Raw genomic sequence first — 26,620 nt, forward strand, 5'->3', positions numbered from 1 at the left:
TGGATCATAAAGTAGGTGTGGCCTAAGCAAAGACTATTACACTTTGTTCTTTGGTAAGAAGAACAGCATATTTAATCACCACCATCCAAGATGTTTATGTCTTTATGTGTTCAGTCAAGAAGAAATTTTAAAATTACAGTTTCAAAGGGCTCTAAATGATCCCAACCGAGGCATAACTGTGCATTCACTCCGCCACCGGCGGGAGCGTCAATAAAAGCTCTGGCTGCCCTGCCAACGACGCTCTGACGCTCGATTACATTCTCTGAACTCCTCTCAGGCGGAGGTTTCCGCATTCCGATTGGTTGCCGCCGAACATTTCCTCCTTCCGATTGGTTGCTGCCAAACCGGGTCATATCTCATTACCATTACCATAGAGCTGATTTCAACTCTCCTCGACGCTCACGCTGTACATGACGCGCCGTGCCGCTGCTCATCGCCGGCTCTCATGGAAAATGAATGACTTCCCGCCACTTTGACCCTCTCGCCGGTGGTGGTATGAATGCACAGTAAGGGGCCAATTACACCAAAAGTGTTTTTGGCAGTTGCAGGTGTATTTTTGAATGATATTCTATGGGCAGGGAGTGTTTGCGCGCTGTTTATGCGCGGCGAGCGCCTTGTGGTTTTTGCCGCCAGCAGCAGCACGCGCTTTTGAAGGAGCGCCCGACGTCATTTGCGTCTTTCCATTGTCCAATCGAATGAGGCGAGAGGCGGGCCTTACGTCGTGGTGAGGGAAGTTTACAGTTGCTTTGAAGAACCGGACTCCACTCGCTCACTCTCTCCTGCCTGTTTGTGCACCTCTCACCACTGATCTATATAAATGACTGGATTGCGCGTAGAACGCTTGACGTAACAGCGTGAGGTGAAGCCAGCGCAGAGTTCGAGCGGCCATCTTGGTATACCCAACCGGCAGAGTGACTTCCATTCAAAATCATGATCAAAATGTACCCCCTTTATAGCGTGTTAGGCCTTGTTTACATTGTCAGTCAAATGTGACCCAATTTCGATTTTTTGCTTATATGTGACACAGATCGGATGTGTTCTGTGGCAGTGTAAACAGGGAAAAAACGCATACATTCGGATATTTTGAGATCCGTTTCAGGCCTCATTCATATGTGGAAATAAATCAGATATAAATCAGATATGTGCCTATGCGACTGTAGTGTAAACGGGCCGATCGGATTTTCTGAGGCATTACGTTCTGTACATCATTAAAACTGCGACAATTTAGAACTTCACGTAAATGTGAAAGTCGGAAAGCTTTGAAAATACATAGGATTCAAGTTGCATTTCTTCCCTTAACTTTTTATATTGTTGTAGTTTTATATAAATGAAAAAAGCAAACCAATCATTTCTTTAAAAAAAATCTAAGGATCTCTATAGACCTATTTATGTAATAAGGCAAGTAAAATGTTTTCCATCTATTCGTTTTTGTTAAACCTTCTCCTTTATATAAGCGAGTAATTTTAGCAATTTATTGTTGTTCTGTTCTGTTATAATAAAATAAGTAAGCAATAAGGTACGAGAGGCTGTGCTGTATCGTGAATAAGTAACGACTGAAGGGCGTTGTTAGTCACGACGTGAAGCGGAGTGTCTGCAACCCCTTCAGCCGTTACTTATTCACGATACAGCACTTGCCTCAAGTACCTTATTGCTTTTATAAAACGGTTACCACACAATATTAAAGTAAAAAAAATATTAGTGCAACTTTCATGAAGTTAAATCAATAAAAGCATTCCTTCCGCTAGAAAAAATAGTCCCTGACTGCGAACAACAACATAAAAAGCTCAAATAAAAACAACAAACTGTTCTCAGACTTTGTCTCATTATATGTTTATGTGTTGCTAAGGGTGTTGCTAAGGGCGCAGTGATATTAAATAGAACAGTTGGGTGAAGCGGTCATAGCAGTGTTTTATCGTGAATAAAGCACACCTATTGACCAATCAGAATCAAGGATTGGAACTAACCGTTTTATAATAATAAACAAATACTAAGCATTCGTAGTAATGGAAAATTATGTCTTTCATTTATTTGTGTTAGAATGCAGATACCATCCGTCGAATTTGTTTTATTAATAAACAAGCTGTTTAGCGAGTTTGTCATTGTACTGTTTTATTGGTTTTGAGTTTTTCGTTAAGAATAATAATAAACACAGATTTAAAATAATCTTTTTATTTAAGAAATGGAAATATTTAATAATAACTTTAAAAACAAAAGTAATCTAGTAATGAACGTCTTTGCCAAATTTTTTTTTTTTTTTAAATATGGGGTGTGTTTAATAAGTTCAGAGGGTGAAAAAATCTCTACCTGCACATCCCTAATAATACAAATACAACACATATTTGTAAGAACGTAGGTCTCAGTGTTATTTTTACATTTTTCCTTAAAATAACAATAAGCGCGTGAATGCCGCAATTACACTTGCTTTGAAGGCAGCTTATTTTACCAGAGAAAGCTAATATGGTAGAATTGCTGAAAACCTATATGAAGAGTTTCGTTGCAAAACGAGATAACCACCGTTTTTTTAATTGTTCAGAAATCACGTTTTTTGGTTGTGCATTCCAATTAATTTCAATGCAATTGCAGTTGGTTTGTTTTGATTTAAAACCTTCATAACTTAAAAATACAGCTAAGTAGCACCATAAAACAAAATAATAACATGATAACATAATAATAAACATGGTTTGACAAAAATGTTAAAAAATGGATTTATCTCGTTTTGCAACGAAACTCTTCATATATTTAGTAGCTGCATAGGCTTTAACCAATCATTGAACAGATTATTAACAACCAATTATAGAACATTTTACTGACCTTAAAGTGTTTGAAAGATTGCAGGGAAATGTTTTGGAATTGCGTTTAATTCACACATTAAAATGTAATTAATAAATCAAGAACGCAGAGTTTTAAATGTGATGCGGCTTTAAGCAAATCATTAAAAAAATACACAGAAGAATTTTCGTTGTGTTTTATTTATCCATCTTGATGTGTGGCGCAAGAACACTATTACACATGCGCAATGTTTCAGATGTATGTCAAGTGTAAACGCATGAATCGGATATGGGTCACAATGGAAAGAATGTGTAAACGCACAGTAAAAAAAATCAGATATAGGCATTAAATCAGAATTGGGCATCAAGATTTGCAGTGTAAATGAGGCCTTAGTTGCACAAGGTTAATTTTTAGGATATGTGTACGTAAATTATTGTTAATTCTGGTGTTAGTTGCGATGTTTATGTTTTAATCGGGCAGGAAAATGGATTTATAAAAAAACGTTAAGGTGAGTGTGTCTGCTGCATTCTGTTAATGGCACGGGTATAAATAAATTTTTTTTTAACATTCAGCTACACGGTGACGGTCAGCGTTATTTCTCTAAATGAGTTTAGGTAACTTGTAAGTTTGGAAAACATAATTACAAAACCAGCAAATTATTGCATGCCCATACGGTACAAAGCATGATTATTTATTTAGGTTTCAGAATGAGCATGTTTGTCATTAACCCATTTCAGCCCACCGGCAACTATAGTTGCCACAGTGCATATTAGTTGTCATTTTCCTTTTTTTAAGAATTTTTTAGATGTTATACATGTTTTATTTCTCAATGACATGCAAGCTAACAACCACATAAAGTATTTAAAAAAGAAAGAAAAGGTATTTATCTCCTTCTTGTCACATGAGGCTGTCAACTTCTTACCTCTTCTTCCAAGAAACATGGCAAAGGCAAACCCTCCCAAAGAAAGGTAATTTTCATTTTACTAACAAATATTATTGGTTGACATTTATGTATCTACATAATCATGAAGGTCTCTAGAGTCATCCAAACAAAACAAATCTTACAAGAGATCTATAGTTTTTTATATACTTAGTCAAAAGTCCAAGCGGCAACTATAGTTGCCGGTGGCCAAATGCCTTGTAAGTAGATATATCATGGGGAAATGGTGTATACTGTGTCAATAGGTTAATAATCAAGGTTATTGGTCTTTTTTAGTGCTTTTTTCTTTCATAATATCATACCTAAAACACTTTAAATAACATCTCTACTGTCCATTAGACCTTAATTTGATAGGGAATAAAATCCATTCATACAGGTCAATTTAAAGAGGGAGACAGAGATCTCCTCTTCTTCCAAAGACTGGTTGCCCATTTTATTGATTTCTTTTCATATTATTTTCATTAAAGGACAACTCAGGTGAAAAATGAACCTAGGGGTAATTAACACATGGTTACCGAGTAGATCGTTCTCTGGGATGCGTTTTCATGATATCTTGAAAAACAGACTCGACAAGTCGAGCCACGAACAATGTGTTAAGTGATATGAACTAAGTGATATGAATTGATTTGGAGCTGACATATGGTCTGTTGTTTCTGGAAGAAAGCACTTAATGCAACAGAGAAAATAAATAAATAAAAATAATAATAAAAAACCTGAACAAGTCACAGTTTATATCACTTAGCACGCGTTCGTAAATCTAAACTTAAGACATTCTTCTTTAACAAAGCATTCACATAAAATGTCCAGTAATTGTACTTGTCCCCCAATAGTTATTTTGTCTAGAACAAAGCACTCACATACCTCATCTGGGTAATATACTATTGCTGCAATAGGTAGCCTGTCTGGAACCAAGCGTTTTTAAACCACAATACTGCATGACACTTGCATTACATGTGAACAGCCCCTACGCTAATAGAATTCTGTTTCTCTCTCCCTGTCTCGTCCTCAACCCCGAGGACAATGGGACAAACAGACCCAGTTCCTGTTGCTGTAAAGGTCATCACACCACTGATCTACTGGCTGTCCTTCAACGTGATGCCCAGCCGATGCACGCCCACCGGCTGAACCAGTTTAATCCGCTTACCCGCCTCCTATCCTTACCCTGTTTATATATATATACAGTCTTGTTCAAAATAATAGCAGTACAATGTGACTAACCAGAATAATCAAGGTTTTTAGTATATTTTTTATTGCTACGTGGCAAACAAGTTACCAGTAGGTTCAGTAGATTCTCAGAAAACAAACAAGACCCAGCATTCATGATATGCACGCTCTTAAGGCTGTGCAATTGGGCAATTAGTTGAAAGGGGTGTGTTCAAAAAAATAGCAGTGTCTACCTTTGACTGTACAAACTCAAAACTATTTTGTACAAACATTTTTTTTTTCTGGGATTTAGCAATCCTGTGAATCACTAAACTAATATTTAGTTGTATGACCACAGTTTTTTAAAACTGCTTGACATCTGTGTGGCATGCAGTCAACCAACTTGTGGCACCTCTCAGCTGTTATTCCACTCCATGATTCTTTAACAACATTCCACAATTCATTCACATTTCTTGGTTTTACAGCATTTTTGATATCACCCCACAAGTTCTCAATTGGATTAAGGTCTGGAGATTGGGCTGGCCACTCCATAACATTAATTTTGTTGGTTTGGAACCAAGACTTTGCCCGTTTACTAGTGTGTTTTGGGTCATTGTCTTGTTGAAACAACCATTTCAAGGGCATGTCCTCTTCAGCATAGGGCAACATGACCTCTTCAAGTATTTTAACATATGCAAACTTATCCATGATCCCTGGTATGCGATAAATAGGCCCAACACCATAGTAGGAGAAACATGCCCATATCATGATGCTTGCACCTCCATGCTTCACTGTCTTCACTGTGTACTGTGGCTTGAATTCAGAGTTTGGGGGTCGTCTCACAAACTGCCTGTGGCCCTTGGACCCAAAAAGAACAATTTTACTCTCATCAGTCCACAAATTGTCCTCCATTTCTCTTTAGGCCAGTTGATGTGTTCTTTGGCAAATTGTAACCTCTTCTGCACATGCCTTTTTTTTAACAGAGGGACTTTGCGGGGGATTCTTGAAAATAGATTAGCTTCACACAGACGTCTTCTAACTGTCACAGTACTTACAGGTAACTCCAGACTGTCTTTGATCATCCTGGAGGTGATCATTGGCTGAGCCTTTGCCATTCTGGTTATTCTTCTATCCATTTTGATGGTTGTCTTCCGTTTTCTTCCACGTCTCTCTGGTTTTGCTCTCCATTTTAAGGCATTGGAGATCATTTTAGCTGAACAGCCTATCATTTTTTGCACCTCTTTATAGGTTTTCCCCTCTCCAATCAACTTTTTAATCAAAGTACGCTGTTCTTCTGAACAACGTCTTGAACGACCCATTTTCTCAGCTTTCAAATGCATGTTCAACAAATGTTGGCTTCATCCTTAAATAGGGGCCACCTGATTCACACCTGTTTCTTCACAAAATTGATGACCTCAGTGATTGAATGCCACACTGCTATTTTTTTGAACACACCCCTTTTAACTAATTGCCCAATTGCACAGCCTTAAGAGCATGCATATCATGAATGCTGGGTCTTGTTTGTTTTCTGAGAATCTACTGAACCTACTGGTAACTTGTTTGCCACGTAGCAATAAAAAATATATATATATTAATTTCTCCCAAGGGTTTTTGTCCTGCTAGGAGTTTTTCCCACAGGGTTTTGGGTTTTCGTCCCTGGGAGAGTCAGCCAACTTTGGCTTAAGGTTGATCTGTTGAAAGCCATTATTTTGAGTAAGATGCCAAATGTATTAAAATTTGACATTAAAGGGGTGCATACAACCTTTTTGCCCACCGGCAACTATAGTTGCCGCACATTCAAATACGATTTTCAAAAAAATAAAAATAAAAATGGGGAAAATAAATGCAGAACATGTTTACAGAGGACACTATTAACACAGTTATATGCATGAAACCATTCAGAAAAATTTGGGCACAAATGGGTTAATACTAAATATGCTGCAGTCTGTCTGCTGATCTGACACTGTATAAAGATGAATGTATAATAACTGATTAAAAAGCAAAATGTACAACTTTCAGTAAAAAACTATTTACATGCTTAGGACCTTTGTGTTGTAATAATGTACAGGGTGACTTTAGATATAAAAACGAAGACGAGTATGTTTTATCATTAAAATCTAATAACGTCCATTGATTTAATAGAACGTTTGGGTATACCAACATGGCGGCGCGGTGGCTTCACAATTGCAATCCAGTCATTTATATAGATCAGTGCCTCTCACCCTCAAACAAGGTCAGAGCAAGTGCCCTCTTTTTAAAGTTTCTGCTAATATGACAGTTAACAGCAAAAGAGCGCTCACGCTTCAATGATTGATTGACAAGACCGCTGACTCGGTGGTTGCCTAGCAATATAAAAAGCCGCGTTGCACTGCTCTTTTTTTTTTAAAAAGGCAGTGCGTCGCGCCTTGCGTTTCCGAGCGTTTAAAGCGCTTTTGGTGTGATTAGCCCCTAAGGATCTTATCTAGGGAAACCATAGTTATTTTCCACAAGAAAAATACAAAATGATGTACTTTTAAACCACAACTTCTTGTCTTGCACTAGCCGTGTGAAGGCCAGTGTGACCTTACGTATTACGTAATCACGTTGGCCGGCTATTGAAACGGACGTCTCACACAAAAAGGGAAATACGTCACATCTCTTACTGCCGCATTTGAAAAAAGGTAGATAAGATACACAGCTATGTAGGAAGCAGATAAAATGGTGGAAAACAAGAGAGTGTCAACAGAAAAACAGATATCTTGCCTTTGGTGTCCTGCACTACGATGGAGGAATATTTGAGGAAGGTTATGAGAAGATTACTCGTCTGCAAGTTTGGGTCCAGAGGAAGTTCAGGATTATTCATCACTGCAGAAAGAAAGAAATTTAAATCATTTCTTAAAGTGGGACTACTCAATACTCATTAACATTCGCTGCATCCCATTTTACGTAGTATCAAATACTATTGATTATAATGTATTTATAATGACACAGTCTTGATTCTGATCCATGCAGTGACCAAAAGAACTTTTAGCGTACTTATGTGAATGGTAACATCATAATTAGCCCATTTGGTCCATTTGCACGTACGCACACCAACAACAACCCATATCCGGAGTGAATTTAATATTTCATACAGCTAATGGATTTCAAGTTAGAAAGCTGCCTTGTGTTTTAAAGAGGCACATAGAGAGAGCAATAGTGAAAGTGTAAAAAATAATGATGCTGGCAATGGAATGAAAGCACAGCTTGCAGGGCCATTTGCTGAACACCAGCTGTCTAGGAAGCGTTTAAAACGGCATGCATCAGTTCTTCGTTTCATTATTGAAATAAGAGCTTCACTTCTGGTGCAGTTTGTGTTATTTGAACAACCACTAATACCGAGAAAACACAAAGCAATCCAAGCTAAATGCGGAAACAGCACAAATAGATGAACCATGTAATTGGCATAAATCTGATTAACCACTAAAAAGTTTTTTTGTTGCAAACAACCGGAAGAATATCTATAGCTCATAATCAAGCATCCGAAATTGCTTATTGTTTAACAGTACGATCTATATACACTCACCTAAAGGATTATTAGGAACACCATACTAATACTGTGTTTGACCACCTTTCGCCTTCAGAACTGCCTTAATTCTATGTTTCATTGATTCAACAAGGTGCTGAAAGCATTCTTTAGAAATGTTGGCCCGTATTGATAGGATAGCATCTTGCAGTTGATGGAGATTTGTGGGATGCACATCCAGGGCATGAAGCACCAGTTCCACCAAATCCCAAATATGCTCTATTGGATTGAGATCTGGTGACTGTGGGGGCCATTTTAGTACAGTGAACTCATTGTCATGTCCAAGAAACCAATTTGAAATTATTTGCGCTTTGTGACATGGTGCATTATCCTGCTGGAAGTAGCCATCAGAGGATGGGTACGTGGTGGTCATAAAGGGATGGATACAATGCTCAGGTAGGCCGTGGCATTTAAACAAAGCCCAATTGGCACTAAGGGGCCTAAAGTGTGCCAAGAAAACATCCCCCACACAATTGCATTAATGAGAAATTGAACAGGTGTTCCTAATAATCCTTTAGGTGAGTGTAGTATGACAAAGCAATCCAAGCTAAATGCAGAAAATAGTCTCATTTTCCAGCTCCACTAGAGTTAAACATTTTATTCTTACCGTTTTGGAATCCATTCAGTCGATCTCCGAGTCTGGTGGTATTTCTTTTAGCATAGCTTAGCACAATCCATTGAATCTGATTAGACCATTAGCATCATGCTCAAAAATGACCAAAGTTATTTTCGATATTTTTCCTATTTAAAACTTGGCTCTTCTGTAGTTACAGCGTGTACTAAGACCGACGAAAATTAAAAATTGTGATTTTCTAGGCCGATAAAATCTAATTAAAGTATATAAAATAGAAAAGATGTTTAAAAAAGTGCAGAAAATGGCCCAAAATATTGTACATGATATGACTTTTTTGAATCAATACAAAAGCCACGTATGCTTTAATATGTTTTTTTTGAAACTTGGCATTGTCAAACGACAAAACACTGAATAAATGAAATTTTCAAAAAAACTCACAGTCTAGGGAGGGCGGCGTGGTACCCAACGGGGTAAGGGGTGAGGCTGGTACGGGTGTAGCAGGGTTTGTGGCCATGTCAATCTCTGGATGACTCTGTAATCGACAAGCCAGACATACAAATGACATTGTCATATTCTATCATTTCAATGATTAGCATCCCTCCAGGAAAAATCCACCAAAATAAAACATGCATGGGAACGAACATGCAAATGTAAAATAATACAAAATGCAGATAAAACTAGATTATAAAAAACGCAGCTATTATGCAGTACAGACCTGTGCAAGAACCGTGATGAAGTTCCTGTTGAGATGAACGGCCTCATACAGTGCGAGCAGAATGGCTTCGTTCGTCCTAAAGGACAATGAAGACTTTAGACATATGGACCATTTGACATAATGGCACAATCATTATACTGTAAATAGAAAGACTTATTATTATACCACCATTGTATCCTTAAGCAAGAGACTTATGGGGCATTTTGTAGCTTGTATGATTTTACAAATATGAATATATAGGTTTTAGAAATTTAATGTCTTTGCAAGTTAGGCACAACTAAAAGACTTATTGCACATCAACTAATGAGGTAAAATATTTATTAGACATCATGTCTCAGTAGTACATCATTTTGTTATCCCTAAAGGATGCTGAAGACATTTATAAAAATGTAGGTAGTCAACTCAATAAAAAAAGCTACATTTATTTTGACTTACTGTACTGACAGCTTTTCATCTGCATCAGCAATAAACATACTGCCCACCTGTGGACAATAACAATATTAAAATTCAATTACTGTAAGCTTTCCAAAAGCTCAATTTAAAGGGATAGTTCACCCTTAAATAAAAATATTGCCATCAATAACATCATCACTTTACATTATGTAAATGTCAAACTAGCATGAGCATTTGGAAGTATACAGAATATTTCTGTGCCGAATCCACTTCACCAGGGTTCGTACAAGCTTCAGAAAGCTTTTTTCGAACATGAAAGATTCATACGTAACAATCTTGCTTTATTTCTTTTATGGGCAGTGCAGGAAGTAACACCAACCAAGAGCTAACACAAAATCAACATCACCAGAGAAGTGTGTTTAACTCTTTCACCGCCATTGATGCGTCAATTATGAAAAAAAAAAACGTTTCCCTGCCAATGACGAGTATTTCCGGCTTTCTGCAATACCGCTCTTCCGCAACTAATGCAACCTGGTAGTAATGCCTCACATCAAAGAGTAAGAACTCTGTGTAAGTTTTGAGGATCGCGCTGAATGGGATCTCCATCAAAAGTCCTTTACAAAAAAGGAATTATTTCAACTTTTTGCTCAAAATTTGGTGTTTTTGAAGAAACCTACCCATATTTGAGAGGTGATTACAAAAGAACTAATGAAGGGATGAAACTTTTTTTTGTTTGTTTAAAAGCAGAGGGTCTCTTCTTTTATTTAATATATTGTGTGTTTATATATTTAAAGAAAATTTTCTGGAAAGCATTAAACTTTTGTGAAAATAATGAAAAATGCTGGCGCTGGTTGGCAACTGGGGTAGCAGCGCAGTTGTGCATGTGTGTTTGTTTAACGCTGGATTTCGTTGAAATATGGCGGTCCCAACTGGGTCATGAGTCACAGGCAGTAAGTAAAACGGCATCAAATGTGTTTTGTTGGCAATCAGCACGTAAGTGCATATAATGTAAAACGCTAATGTAAAAGTTATCCAGAGATAGTGGGATAATGTTTTGTGTGTGTTGCTTGCTTGTGACTCGCTCCACCCACGGTAAACCCCCAGGAGCGAAAGAATCAGTACAGCTAATCTGTCTTTTATAAATCTGATAAAATTAAAGGCGTCTTCGATATATGAAGGATGTAATACTACTCTATAGGTACTCAAGATTAAAGTGAGATAAGCAGAAACCGCGCACTGCAAAAAATGACTTTCTTACCTAGAATTTTTGTCTTGTTTTCAATAAAAATATAGAAAAATTCTTAAATTATTATGTTTTTCTTGATGAGCAAAACGATCCAAGAAAATAAGTCTAGGTTTTAGACCAAAAATATCAAATTTAAGTGAGTTTGTGCATAAACAAGCAAAAAAATCTGCCAATGGGGTAAGCAAAAAAATCTTGAACAATTTTAATTCAAGAAAAAAATCAAGAAAAATCTGCTTGATTTTTTTTGCTTGTTTAATGCACAAAATCACTTAAATTTGATATTTTTGGCCTAAAAACTAGACTTATTTTCTTGGGTCATTTTGCTCATCAAGAAAAAGCATCTTAATGTAAACATTTTTAAATATTTTTACTGAAAACAATACAAAAATACTAAGAATTTTTTTTCTTGAAAATAATTGTTTGCAGTGTATGTGAGCTGTAAACTCCACTAAAAGTAGCCTATGTGACCTTAATCTAGGCAAACACCAAGCCAACAGTCTTAGGCTATGTTTACATTAATGCGTTTATGCTTTAAAACGCGTTACTTTTGCTACGTTTACGCCTTTCATCTACACTACATCACCGTTTTCGACCCTCATAAACGGATTCGTTCGCAAACGCTGAAGACCCTGTTTTAGTTTGAGAACTCAGACGTTTCTCTGAGTGTAAATGAACGTAGACGGAGTCTTATGTAAACGAACAGCTGATATTAACGTGACAGCGCATCATTTTCAAAGTAAAAATTATTTTATTGATGTAAATGTGGGTTTGCAATGGAGGTTTTGCCAAAAATAGTAAACATCTACCAAACAGCTATTATAAACGCTATTTCGGATTGTTTTAACATGTATCCTTATAGATAATGTCTGTTTTATATTAATGTTTGAGTATTATTGGGTTTAATGTGTTTATGTTTTGTTTAAATTTTGTTAGCTTACGAAAGATAGACTGTAATTTTATACGCCATATAGGCATTGCAAAGGCCAATATGAAGGGAGAATTGTAATGGGTCAGACATTATTTTCCAGTTTAATGTAAGTTTTGTTTGCTACTTTAAAATGAATTTCGTTTCAGATAATTGGTCTCTTAATTTTAATCGATGTTTTGTTGATAAGTTTTGTGAATATAAATTAATAAAAACAATAAACTCAACGTCATTAATATAATGCTCGTTTAGGCGCTTGGCTTTTAGCTATTTGTGTGTTGCTAGTGGAGGACGTGCACGGACCTCGCACACTTTTAAAAATTAATGCAATAAGCATTTCTGGTAGGCTAAAGCAATACTTCACTTCTTACTATATGTTTGATTGAAGTTTGCATTTGCTGAAATTTATTTTTGCTTCAAGTTTGCTACTGTTTAGAATGCTTTCTTTTTAAATCTTAAAGACCTTTCTGTTTAGTTATAAAATCAAAATTAACCTATTAATCATATTAATATGTTGTAGGGGGAGCTAGAACAGTATAAGTGTTTATGTTTTGTTTAAATTAAGTTAGCTTACGAAAGATAGACTGTAATTTTGAACGCAATATAGGCGTTGTAAAGGCCAATATGAAGGGAGAATTGTAATGGGTCAGACATTATTTTCCAGTTTAATGTAAGTTTTGTTTGCTACTTTAAAATGAATTTCGTTTCAGATAATTCGTCTCTTAATTTTAATTGATGTTTTGTTGATAAGTTTTGTGAATATAAATTAATAAAAACAATAAACTCAACGTCATTAATATAATGCTCGTTTAGGCGCTTGCGCTTTTAGCTATTTGTGTGTTGCTAGCGGAGGACGTGCACGGACCTCGCACACTTTAAAAAAATTAATGCAATAAGCATTTCTGGTAGGCTAAAGCAATACTTCACCTCTTACTATGTTTGATTAAAGTTTGCATTTGCTGTCATATTTATTTTTGCTTCAAGTTCGCTACTGTTTAGTACTGTTCACTTGAATGCTTTCTTTTTAAATCATAAAGACCTTTCTGTTTAGTTATAAAATCAAAATTAACCTATTAATCATATTAATATGTTGTAGCGGGGAGCTAGAACAGTATAAGACTTTCCCAAACACATTTTTATAGGTTCAAAAAGAGTGTCTGTTATAGTTGCCAGCAAAGGACCCATGTATGACTTTTTGTCAATATCGCACACCCCTAGGCTGCGTAATCGCGCAAAGGTAAGCTATTATTAGAGTAATAAGTTATTTTACACTTATATGGGCATGCCCAGTTACGTGATTGGTCATGTTTCATGCGTTTATGGTGGTGTATAGTGTGGATGAAGATTCTTTTAAAAATGCCAGTATAAACTAGGATCGTTTTCATTTTAAAATGCCGTTTTAAAACGCAAATGCTCTAATGTAAACATGGCCTTAGTTTTATCGCTGTGTTCCACATCATCAGCTAAAGTACGTCACCATAGCCTTTCTTTTGCCCAAATCAGCATGTCAAACCTGGTGCTCATTTGGGAGTCGAATCATTTGAATGGCATATTGGTAATAGCTAACCAGCGCACAAGAATGAAAACCGAAGCAAGCAAACAACAAAGTCAAGAGGGAATGCATATGAGTATAAATAAATGATTACAGAATTTCCTTTATTCCTTAAAAACCATTCAAAGTCTTCATACCATGCTTGTAAGGGTGGAGAAAAAGCCTCCCTGGTTTTCCTCTTCTTTATCTTTATACTGCCTGTGGAAATATTATAGAATGCATGAAATCTCCGTCTATGATGACAATTGTTTCTTAAAGAAAATAACGGCACCTGTTTACCTGTTGTAAGCCGTAAGTGCGTGGTGAATGACCATTCCCATTCCCTAAAAAATATTGATCACATGATATAATAATGAAATAAATAATTAATTTAATAAATAAATAAACAAACATTAGTTAATTAGCATAATCTTGAAGAATGTTCCAGTCACTTACATTCAGGGTCGGCTCGTCGTCCACTATTGACAGTTTCACAATGTAAGGGTTCACAGACTACAATTATAAAACAATTATAAGTTTAATTGAAATGTTTTAATTATTATGCACTTGAATTGTACTTAGCCATGTAAAAACAGCATGTGGCATGATGCTAGGTTGTTGCTAGGGTGTGTGGTGACTATTAGGGATGCACCGATCCGATATTCTGGATCGGTATCGGGGCCGATCCGGCATTTTTTGCTGGATCGGATATCGGACTAACAGGACCGATCCAATTCCGATACTGCGCGTTACCCATGGTTGTCACTGACAAGCGATTAAAACGTCAAAGTATTATAAAAGCACCATAAACGTTTTTATACACTATAATCAAAGTCATCTTACACTCAATAGCTTCATGTGAAGGAACAAACGCACATTTAAAAATATTCATGTTTACAGAAACACTGTAACTTACTTGCAAACTGAGTTAATCCACTGATGAGATGCGGACGGATAAAAACGCGTCATTCAACACAGGCACACACACAATAACACACACAATAACTGTAACGTTAGGCTTTATTAAAGATCTGATTTCATAAAGTCTCAGTAAGCTGTTGGATGGATGCAATTCACTATGTGCTGAGGATTCACAGGTGAAGCGGATGGATGAAACGCGTCATTCATCAACACACGAACCCTCAATAACTGTAGTCTGTTTTAAAGATCTGATTTTATAAAGTCTCAGTAAGTTGTTGGATGGATGCAATTCAGTATGTGCTGAGCACACGATGCATCAAATCTCTTTGTGTTTTAATAGTTATGAACTTAGCTTTCCATTGTGGAGCGAGGATTCCCATGCGAGTGTGAGGACGCTTCTAGAGCATCAATGCTGCACAGTATTGCGCAGAATGCGCACTCAATATGATTTAGGCGCATCAATTCTGCACCCGAAATGTGCATAAAAGGTCCGGTTAAGTGCATAATTCCCAAAATAACCATCTGCACACTAAAGCTTTTTTACTGTGACTTTTTGCGCAATTAAGGAAAATATATTTAGCATACTTATTTGATCAAACGTGCCTATTTTATTTTCTCCTAAACCTGCCATGGTTAATAATTACTAATGTTCTTGTAACTTGTAAATCATTTTAAATTATTGGTTTTTAATTTAAAAGTATAATTATATATAATATAATTATATTATGCTAGATTTAGACATTTATATAGTGTGTGTCTGTGTCTGTGTGTGTGTGTGTGTGTGTGTGTGTGTGTGTGTGTGTGTGTGTGTGTGTGTGTGTGTGTGTGTGTGTGTGTGTGTGTGTGTGTGTGTGTGTGTGTGTGTGTGTGCGTATGTCTGTGTGCGTGTCTGTCTGTAATTTAAATTGCTCAAGAAAAATAAAGTAGTATCGGATCGGCAGGTATCGGAATCGGCCGATACTCAGAATTCGGGTATCGGAATCGGATCGGAGATGGAAAAAGTGGTATCGGTGCATCCCTAGTGACTATATAGTTGCTAAGGTGTGTTGATACAGTATGTGTCCATCAGTTTGCTTACTGGCCCAGTACATCAATAGAGCCCATGCTCTCTATTAATATAACTGTCCCTAAGTACAGTACGGTACGGTATCACCAATGCTTATAATATTTCCACCATAGAAAAGTAAGAAAGACATTCAATCAAATACAAAAGTAGTCAAAAAGTGGGCATGCACCGATATATCGGCCTATAATCGATATCGGCAGAAAAAGCTTTCTTTTTCTAAGAACTCATGTTGTATGTTTACTTTGAATTGTGACACAATGACAACAGTGAATTGCACTTTTAGGATTTCATGAAGTTATACTGGAAACAAGGAGTAAGAAGCAAAACTATCGCAGGGTTTCCCGCATACATTTCAGTTAAGGTGGCCCGCCTAAGCTTGGAAACCCTACCGCCTTAACTAGGTCGTCCAAAAAAAATAAAAAATATTCGCTGCACAAAAGGCTGTCAAGTGCATCTCGGAAAATAGCGCGTACGCGCAACACCGCGAGCGGGGACGCGCGCCACACGGCCGAAATGAGAAAGACGTGGTCCAGACCATCACTGTCTGAAGGATAACTAGCCAGTTGATAAAACATCTCGGAGAATAGCGCAGACGCTTTACAACGGAAGCGTGCACGTGCACCATACGGCCGAAATTAGATGAAGACGTGGTCCGTCATGTCTGGACGATAGCCAGTTGATAAAACACGAGTCCGGGAGAACTGTAAGTGGACTTATGTTTTGGGGTTATTTAAGCCAGCCTGTTATTGTATTAGTCTGATTGTATTAGTTCTTGCAATTTTGAAGTAAGTTAGTTGGTGATTTTGTTGTTTGAGCAACCTGCTAGGATTTCACATACTTGTTGATTAGATATAATTGTTGAGCGCTCTTGCTCACTTTATTTATGTGCACTATTTACATGCTACAGTAGTTACACTCCTTTAAAGCAACACTATGTCGTTTTTTTACCTTTAAATAATGTCTTTAAATTATTTCAGTGATAGAACAACTTTTAGCTGGACAAATTGTACTGTAGCTGCAACCTGAGCAGCCTCCTAGCTTCTACAAGCACACTCTGAAAGTGGCTGTGGAGGGTAGGAAACACAGCCCCGCCCCTCCCCCTGCCTGCAGAAGAGTGTCTGATACAGGCACTGTTGCGCTTTTCAACCACATGGGGGAGCTGTAAGTCATTTTTACATGGAAACTACATAGTGTTGCTTTAAGATAATGTAATTAATAGTGGGAATGGAAATAATCAGTTTTTACAATTTTTGCGCTATCTATCATCGTTTGACAGACGTTCAACAACATCTGCTTCAGTTTTGTGTTTATTAACCCTTTAGTTTCACTTCATCATGCAGCTATTACCGTTAGAGGTAAAAACATTTAATTTATTAATAATCTAGTATGTGTTCATTTTTTGTCATAGTTTCTTCAAAGTAAAGTTTTATTTGAGTGTTTTAAAAATAAATATTTTATTTATTGATTATATAAAAATATTTTAATTTTCATCATGACGCCCCTTTAATTGCAGCCCACCCGCCCAACCCTACCACCTTAACTAACACATTTTCTGCGGGAAACCCTGTATCGGCATCTATCGGTATCAGATGATGTCACTCAATCGGTATCGGCACAGATATTTTATATCGGTGCATCCCTAACAGAAAGATTTCTTATAGCACATGTGAATCTCTTACCTCATACTTCCTATAGTTAACCAGGAGAGCTAACAGCACCACAGCATCATGGCCGTGCTGAGCTCGACTGGAGACATCGGACAGAATCTTGACAAAAACAATGGATAATGTTGGTGACAGAGTAACACAAAAAACTGTTCATACTGCAAATCCATGCTATACATCTCATGTAGCAGGGCACAATCTTACCTGTAGAATGGCCTCAAAGATACTGTTGATCATCACATACTCCAGTATGGTGTTCTGACTAATGTTATCTGTCACCTGAAACAGACACGCAGCATGTGAGAACATTTCTAAATGACCTTGTAGATGTCATACGATTTGAGTATGGCAAGTCCATAAACTATTTTGTTTTGAAATCTTAAGATATGTTTGGTGTACATTAACTGCATCATTAGGTTCACTCTTACTGGCATGAACTGTTTCAAGTAGGGATGGGCATTCGATTAAGTTTTCTTTGTCGATCGTCGGGAGAATTAACGATCGATCGTCGGGAGAATTAACGATCGACTATCGATTAATCATTAATATTTTTATAATAAAATTTGTTATTTAACTTTTATACTTAAAAAATGCAATGAATACAAATATACAGCGTGTTTTTCCTCGATTAGACCTTTATTACAAGATCAACTTTTGGCAGACATTTAAACTATGTTTCAAACATATATGTGCGTGCATGTGCGGTGCTCTAAAGCAGCGGAACCTGCAGCTGCGAGCCAGCGTTCTTAAACAGAGACCTCATTAGTTCCAAAATAAATAAAAAAAAACAGATTCATGTTTAACATTAAATTAAACAAACAAATAATACTTAGATCTGAAAGGTTTTGTCAAAATGTAACTCAAAATTATTCAAGCCAGAAGAAAGTGCAAGATATTAGCCTTCCTAACATTAGGCTATAACAAATTAGGCTACTTAAAGCCTCGTGAAAAATAACTAACTTTAGTAACTCGCATAAAACTTCTGCACCAGTCTACTGATTTTTTTTGAGAAATGAAAGCATGTTTTGGGATCAGACGCGACCGCAACCCATGGTGACCGTCAGTCCAGTCGCCGCCGAAAACAGCCGCTCCGAGGAGACTGACCGGGATGCACAGGTACCATTCCGCATACAGAGTATGTGTGAAACAGTGTGCATTTTGTGAGCCCCATTCACCATTGTTTAATTATACTAACATAGTCTTTTAGTTTTTATTTGTTGTAAAACAACAGTAGACACAAATTTACTATGGTCTCCAACTCCACAATATACCACCATAACCATGGTATTTGTAGTAAAATTGCGGAAATACAAATCGTTTTTAATCTGCAAAAAAAAAAAATTCACAATGATAAAATCATGGCTAATTTTCCTAAGTAATTACAAAATTATATATGTTTGAAAGACGGAGATGCGCACCTGTCAATCTATTACATAACAGAGCGAGGCCAGAGACAAACGTGCTCCTAAACGGGAGTAATATGGAATAATGTGTGCATCTTTGAATAACTGTAAGTATACATTTCGTTTAAATATATTTTTGTCATATAAAGTTTTGAGACATGGCCTAATAATGCTTTTTTCACTTTTATTGCTCATTTAGACTTATTGTGCGGGTAACAGCGTTTTTGACGCATTTACCTCAGAGATTATTTTAGCAATATTGCTTTTTTCCGGTAATAATAATACAATTTATATTTCAATCCTGTTTCATTGTCTGTTCATTCATTTCATTATGCCATTATGAGGATATTTATTTGCCATATGAAACGTGCCGTTATATGAATACTTTTGTATAATATTCAAATATATGCGGAATAATGTGTGCATCTTTGAATAACTGTAGGAATACAGTTGCTTATTTTTGTCATAAAGTGTTGAGAAATAATAATATTGTGAGGATTTATTTCCATACGAGACGCTTTTTGTCGTTGAATACTCTCGTTTATTATTTGGAAATTATATACATAGATAGTAGGAAATATATAATGTGGAAGGGTAGACTTGCAAAGTTACTCTGCTTATTTTTATTTATGATATATGTGGAGATAAATAAAGCATTGCAAAACTGCTGATTTGATCCATTCAGATCCTGACCACCAGGCTAGAGATTTTAAACATCCTTAATCCACACTTACTAGTCTGTCAAATAATATCTAAAATATATTGTTTTGTGAAAAAAAAGATGCTTTGTTCTATTGTTTAATGCGGAAAAGTGTTCACAGAAAGTGTCAATCACATGAACATTTTATATGCAGAATAAGCGGTCAGCAGCGCACTGCAACGGGTGCTTGACGGATTCGCTGCACACATACGCAAACGCACTGCATACTGAGTATTTGTGAAACAGGAGTTAGATAAAAAAAATGCATTCGATTAATTGATAACAAATTAACGTTATCGACGAAATTCTTAACAATCAATTATCGATCGTCGATTAATTATGCCCATCCCTAGTTTCAAGTAGGAATTCACGCATATAAAATTTTGAGAACTACAAGTAAATAAAATGCAATCTTGTGTGATGTATTAATTAGTTGTTCTTACAGTGACTAAACACAGCAGCAGTTTCAGACATAAACTCTTAAGACTCTCAGATCCATCACCGCAGAGCAGGCTGTCCAAACCCTCCATTAAATCCTAAGAAAAGAATTTCATTAGATCTTGACTTAGCCTCCAACACAAACTTCAAGATCAAGTGGAAATACCCAGCTGACCTTCATTCTGAGCTCAGCTTTGTCAAAGCCCATCAGCATGTTGATGATGTCAAAGCCTGTAGCCGATTTGTTCTTCTGGTGAACTCCCCGAAATAATGCACAAAGTGTCTGAAGAGGAAAAAAGGAAAGGCAGTGGTGTTAACAATGCCCTAATGCTATATGCATTTTCATTCAGAATAGCAATCAAGGGTGTGTCTTCAACAAACACAAAGGCTGTTTTCTACTGAAGGCCAGTGTTTTATGAAGGTCATATTTCACTCCAGAACATGTAAAAAGATCTGCAGTATTTACACTTTTTAAGTCGTCAGCCTACTAGTGGCATACTTGCATTTGTCAGTGCATAAGATGTATAGGGAATAAGAATTGTCGCATTGAAAACACAAACTGCACTGCAAAAAATGATTTTCAAGAAAATAATTCTTAGTATTTTTGTCTTGTTTTCAGTAAAAATATCTAAAATTCTTAAATTAAGATGCTTTTTCTTGATGAGAAAAACAACCCAAGAAAATAATTATAGTTTTTCGACCAAAAATATCAAATTTAAGTGAGTTTGTGCATAAAACAAGCAAAAAAATCTGCCAATGGGGTAAGCAAAAAAATCTAGAACATTTTTCTTAAACACTAAATCCAAAAAAAATCATGAAAAAATTGCTTACCCCCACACTGCAAAAAATTATCTTCAAGAAAAAAAATCCCAGTATTTTTGTCTTGCTTTCAGCGAAATATCTACAAATTCTTATATTAAGATGCTTTTTCTTGATGAGCAAAACGACCCAAGAAAATAAGTCTAGTTTTAGACCAAAAATATCAAATTTAAAGTGCGTGTTGCAGGTTAACCTCCACTGTCGATTAATGGGTACATAAATCACTCAAGATATGTGTATAATTTTTAAGATGTCTCAAAAATGGTCTTAAAGACCACTTTTTTTACGTTTTTGGTATTAACGGTTTTTTTAACGCAATTCTGCGATGACGTCACGTTGGGGAGAAGTGGAGAAAGACTCAGCCAGAACCATAGAGATAGATGAGACATTTATTGCTGTTTAATACTTACGTATATAATTTGGAAATCATATATACATCGTAGGAAATATATAATGTGTTATACTGCAAAGTTACCTTGCTAATTATTATTTATGATATATGTGGAGATAAATAAAACTTCGCAAATCTGCTGATTTGATCCATTCATGTCCTGACTACCAGGCTAGAGGTTTTTAAACATCCTTAATCCACACTTACTAGTCTGTCAAATAATATCTCAAATATATTGTTTTGTGAAATAAAAGGATGCTTTGTTATATTGTTTATGCGATTATAACGAATCACACGATCATTTTATATGCAGCAGCAGCTGCAGCACACTCGGATCCGACCGCATACACTGTAATAAACAGGCGTTCGGCGGCTTTTTACATCAAAGATGTCAAAGGAAGCGCTCGTTGATCACCGTATTTTTATAAATCCTGTACATGTTTGGACCTGCCGAACAGGTTGAGCACTTTTATATACTTTGTTGAGCAGAGAGGCTGCACAGTTTGACCAGCGGGCTGCAGGAACCGGCCACACATCACGCCGCCAGACGGTGTTGCTAATATAACTCGAAATGTATAACTATTATCAGATCGGCCCACCGGGAAAGTCCCGACTCTCCCGATAGCCATTCCGCTACTGGCTGTAAGAAAGTGAGTGCGTTTGGGTCGCTGGTCCCCGCGAACAGACGTGACGTGCTTCACTCACCTTCCAGGATAGACATGCTGCCAAAACCGTTTGTGCTGAAGATCGCATAAAGTTACACCCATTTCAGGCAGGATAATGGACCCCCTCAAGCCAGCATGCACGAGTATGTTAATTGTTTGTTTACTTTCTACACGAAGATATGCTAACGTTATGCTATCTGGCTGTCTGCCTATCTCTCTATACTAGCCTGTCTGTCTGTCTGTCTGTCTGTCTGTCTGTCTGTCTGTCTGTCTGTCTGTCTGTCTGTCTGTCTGTCTGTCTGTCTGTCTATCTATTATCTGCGATATCAGAACTGTACTTTACTCGTCTTTCTATAGTCATTCTCAATGCTCTCAAGGCGGCTTTGGTAAATTCTCTCCCCAGCGTGACGTCATACAGTGCGTTGTGAGGGAAAGGAGAATCATTGCAAACCGCTGTACTTTTTCATACTTTTTCGGGTTTTGTGATACCCAACAACATAAAATACAATGGATAACAGTTTAAATGTTTATTATCAACAAGCAAATTGCACAAATTCGTTGAAAAATTTTACCTGCAAAACGCCCTTTAAGTGATTCTGTGCATAAATCAAGCAAAAAAATCTGCCAATGGGGTAAGCAAATTTTTCTTGAATTTTTCTTGAATTTAGTGTTTTTAAAAAAAAATTACAAAGATATTAGCATATTTTTTTTGCTTGTTTTATGCACAAAATCACTTAAAATTGATATTTTTTCAGACGTATTTTCTTAGGTCGTTTTGCTCGTCAAGAAAAAGCATCTTATTTTAAGAATTTTTAGATATTTTTACTGAAAACAAGACAAAAATACTAAAAAATTTTTTTGAAAATCTTTTTTGCAGTGCATTGGCAGATTTTTTTTTGTTGCTTTTTTTTACAATAAATACAGCTAAGTAGCACAATTAAACACAATAAAAACATAATAATAAACATGTTTTAACAAAAATCTTGTTTTGAAACCAAACTCTTCAAAAACTCCAGTTATGCATGAATACTTCATGTAATTGAAATAATATCTTAATATTTTTTAATACATTCACTGCAAAAAATGATTTTCAAGAAAACATTTTCTTAGTATTTTTGTCTTGTTTTCAGTAAAAATATCTAAAAATTCTTAAATTAAGATGCTTTTTCTTGATGAGCAAAATGACCCAAGAAAATAAATCTAGTTTTTCGACCAAAAATATCAAATTTAAGTGATTTTGTGCATAAAACAGGCAAAAAAAATCTGCCAATGGGGTAAGCAAAAAAATCTAGAACATTTTTCTTAAACATTAAATTCAAGAAAAAAATCAAGAAAAATTTGCTTACCCCACACTGCAAAAAATGATTTTCAAGAAAAAAAAATCTTAGTATTTTTGTCTTGCTTTCAGTAAAAATATCCAAAAATTCTTAAATTAAGATGCTTTTTCTTGATGAGCAAAATGACCCAAGAAAATAAATCTAGTTTTTCGACCAAAAATATCAAATTTAAGTGATTTTGTGCATAAAACAGGCAAAAAAAATCTGCCAATGGGGTAAGCAAAAAAATCTAGAACATTTTTCTTAAACATTAAATTCAAGAAAAAAATCAAGAAAAATTTGCTTACCCCACACTGCAAAAATGATTTTCAAGAAAAAAAAATCTTAGTATTTTTGTCTTGCCTTCAGTAAAAATATCCAAAAATTCTTAAATGAAGATGCTTTTTCTTGATGAGCAAAACGACCCAAGAAAATAAGTCTAGTTTTTAGACCAAAAATATAAAATTTAAGTGATTTGGGGCATAAATCAAGCAAAAAAACCTGCCAATGGGGTAAGCAAATTATTCTTAAATTTTTCTTAAATTTAGTGTTTAAAAAAAATTAAAGATAATATTGGCTTTTTTTTTTGCTTGTTTTATGCACAAAATCACTTAAAATTGAAATTTTTGTTCTACAAACATAACAAAATAATATTTTTTGTGCATAAAACGAGCCAAAAAAATCTGCCAATGGGGTAAGCTAAATTTTCTTGAATTTTTCTTGAATTTAGTGTTTAAGGAAAATGTTCAAGATTTTTTGCTTACCCCATTGGCAGATTTTGTTTTGCTTGTTTTATGCACAAAATCACTTAAATTTGATATTTTTGGTCTAAAAACTAGACCTATTTTCTTGGGTCGTTTTGCTCATCAAGAAAAAGCATCTTAATTTAAGAGTTTTTAGATATTTTTACTGAAAACAAGACAAAAATACTTAGAATTTTTTTCTTGAAATTCATTTTTTGCAGTGTTCTGATAAAAATAAGTTACAGTGTTTTGCATTACGCTAATGAGAATTTGGGGGCAAGATGTCTTCAACTGAAAAACAATCGGTATGAATATGTGATGTACAAATGTCTGCCGTGTCCCCTCACCTGAAGCGCATTGACTACTTTGATCTGGTGTTCCTCACCCAGCGCTTGAACGCAGTGATGGAACAAACTATTGATGTTGTCTTTGATTTTCATCACGTCATCTCCATCTAGAGACTCCAACTTCCCTTCCAAATACTCAAGGTTAACCTGGTTGAAAAAACACAAAGACAACCAATGAGACCAAGACATCAAGCTGATGGATGTATTATTGTCCATAGTGCTTGAGAGAGAATTAGAGGTGAACTTCATGAACTGACCTTCATCAAAAACAGTTCATCCCAGAAGCGAGGATTGTTTTTAGTAGGATCGTCCTTCTACAGGAAAAAGTACCAAACATTTTTAATAAACAAGATATTTAATTTCAGAAAAAAGATACAAAAAAACATGCAAGTCTAGAAGGATTAACATGTAAAATTATGTAATAATAATAATGTAACATTTTAATCCAGCACCATCTTTACGTAATGCATCTCTAGATTTGGGATATATAATGCATAATTTTAGAAGACATTACATATGATGATCAATTGATGGATCAATTGGAATGTGTAACGGTTAATTGCGATTAATTTATAGCAAAATTTTGTTTACATCATACAGTGAGGAAAAAAGTATTTGAACACCCTGCTATTTTGCAAGTTCTCCCTCTTAGAAATCATGGAGGGGTCTGAAATTGTCATCGTAGGTGCATGTCCACTGTGAGAGACATAATCTAAAAGAAATCCAGAAATCACAGTGTATGATTTTTTAACTATTTATTTGTATGATACAGCTGCAAATAAGTATTGGAACACCTGAGAAAGTCAATGTTAATATTTGGTACAGTAGCCTTTGTTTGCAATTACAGAGGTCAAATGTTTCCTGTAGTTTTTCACCAGGTTTGCACACACTGCAGGAGGGATTTTGGCCCACTCCTCCACACAGATCTTCTCTAGATCAGTCAGGTTTCAGACCTGTCGCCGAGAAACACAGAGTTTGAGCTCCCTCCAAAGTTTTTCTATTGTGTTTAGGTCTGGAGACTGGCTAGGCCACGCCAGAACCTTGATATGCTTTTTACACAGCCACTTGGTTATCCTGGCTGTGTGCTTCGGGTCATTGTCATGTTGGAAGACCCAGCCTCGACCCATCTTCAATGCTCTTGCTCTAACTGAGGGAAGGAGGTTGTTCCCCAAAATCTCGCAATACATGGCCCCGGTCATCCTCTCCTTAATACAGTGCAGTTGTCCTGTCCCATGTGCAGGAAAACACCCCCAAAGCATGATGCTACCACCCCCATGCTTCACAGTAGGGATGGTGTTCTTGGGATGGTACTCATCATTCTTCTTACTCCAAACACATTTAGTGGAATTATGACCAAAAACTTCTATTTTGGTCTCATCTGACCACATGACTTTCTCCCATGCCTCCTCTGGATCATCCAAATGGTCATTGGCAAACTTAAGACGGGCCTGGACATGTGCTGGTTTAAGCAGGAGAACCTTCAGTGCCATGCACGGTTTCAAGCTATGACGTCTTAGTGTATTACCAACAGTAACCTTGGAAACGGTGGTCCCAGCTCTTTTCAGGTCATTGACCAGCTCCTCCCGTGTAGTTCTGGGCTGATTTCTCACCTTTCTTAGGAACACTGAGACCCCACGAGGTGAGATCTTGCATGGAGCCCCAGTCCGAGCGAGATTGACAGTCAAGTTTAGCTTCTTCCATTTTCTAATGATTGCTCCAACAGTGGACCTTTTTTCACCAAGCTGCTTGGCAATTTCCCCGTAGCCCTTTCCAGCCTTGTGGAGGTGTACAATTTCGTCTCTAGTGTCTTTGTACAGTTCTTTGGTCTTGGCCATGTTAGTAGTTGAATTCTTACTGATTGTATGGGGTGGACAGGTGTCTTTATGCAGCTAACGACCTCAAATAGGTGCATCTAATTTAAGATAATAAATGGAGTGGAGGTGGACATTTTAAAAGCAGATCGAACATAATTCTAGGTGATAGACACATGTACAATAATTATTTGCAGCTGTATCATACAAATAAACAGTCAAAAAATCATACATTGTGATTTCTGGATTTTTTTTATTATGTCACTCAAAGTGGACATGCACCTACGATGACAATTTCAAACCCCTGCATGATTTCTAAGTGGGAGAACTTGCAAAATAGCAAGGTGTTCAAATACTTATTTTCCTCACTGTATATGTGTGTGAACTGTGTATAATAACTTTGCATAGATAAATGCACACACATGCATATCGTCGCTGTCCGATGAAACTCACGTATGTTCATTTTGCTGATTTTGAGATTTTTCGACAGATAGAATGTCCAGGTTCATTTCCATATACAGTATGCGTCACATACCTAAATAGCCAATGAAAACTT

At 36.3% G+C, this 26,620-nt stretch overlaps 1 protein-coding gene across 2 annotated transcripts in view; it reads right to left on the minus strand.

Annotated features, from left to right (window-relative positions):
* Positions 1-26,620, minus strand: part of armh3 (armadillo like helical domain containing 3) — a 43,854-nt gene that overhangs the window by 14,597 nt on the left and 2,637 nt on the right. For both annotated transcript variants that reach the window (XM_055217497.2, XM_055217496.2), the window contains exons 3-15: positions 24,511-24,567; positions 24,254-24,400; positions 20,148-20,255; positions 19,978-20,070; positions 17,636-17,710; positions 17,447-17,533; positions 14,237-14,293; positions 14,081-14,124; positions 13,939-13,999; positions 10,121-10,167; positions 9,686-9,761; positions 9,409-9,502; positions 7,595-7,696 (exon numbers count right to left, since the gene is read on the minus strand). In XM_055217497.2, coding sequence (XP_055073472.1) covers positions 7,595-7,696; positions 9,409-9,502; positions 9,686-9,761; positions 10,121-10,167; positions 13,939-13,999; positions 14,081-14,124; positions 14,237-14,293; positions 17,447-17,533; positions 17,636-17,710; positions 19,978-20,070; positions 20,148-20,255; positions 24,254-24,400; positions 24,511-24,567 — 1,048 coding nt within the window. The remainder of the gene's footprint in view (positions 1-7,594; positions 7,697-9,408; positions 9,503-9,685; positions 9,762-10,120; positions 10,168-13,938; positions 14,000-14,080; positions 14,125-14,236; positions 14,294-17,446; positions 17,534-17,635; positions 17,711-19,977; positions 20,071-20,147; positions 20,256-24,253; positions 24,401-24,510; positions 24,568-26,620) is intronic.

This window comes from Misgurnus anguillicaudatus, chromosome 23, assembly GCF_027580225.2.
Source record: "Misgurnus anguillicaudatus chromosome 23, ASM2758022v2, whole genome shotgun sequence".
NCBI classification, from domain to species: domain Eukaryota; kingdom Metazoa; phylum Chordata; class Actinopteri; order Cypriniformes; family Cobitidae; genus Misgurnus; species Misgurnus anguillicaudatus.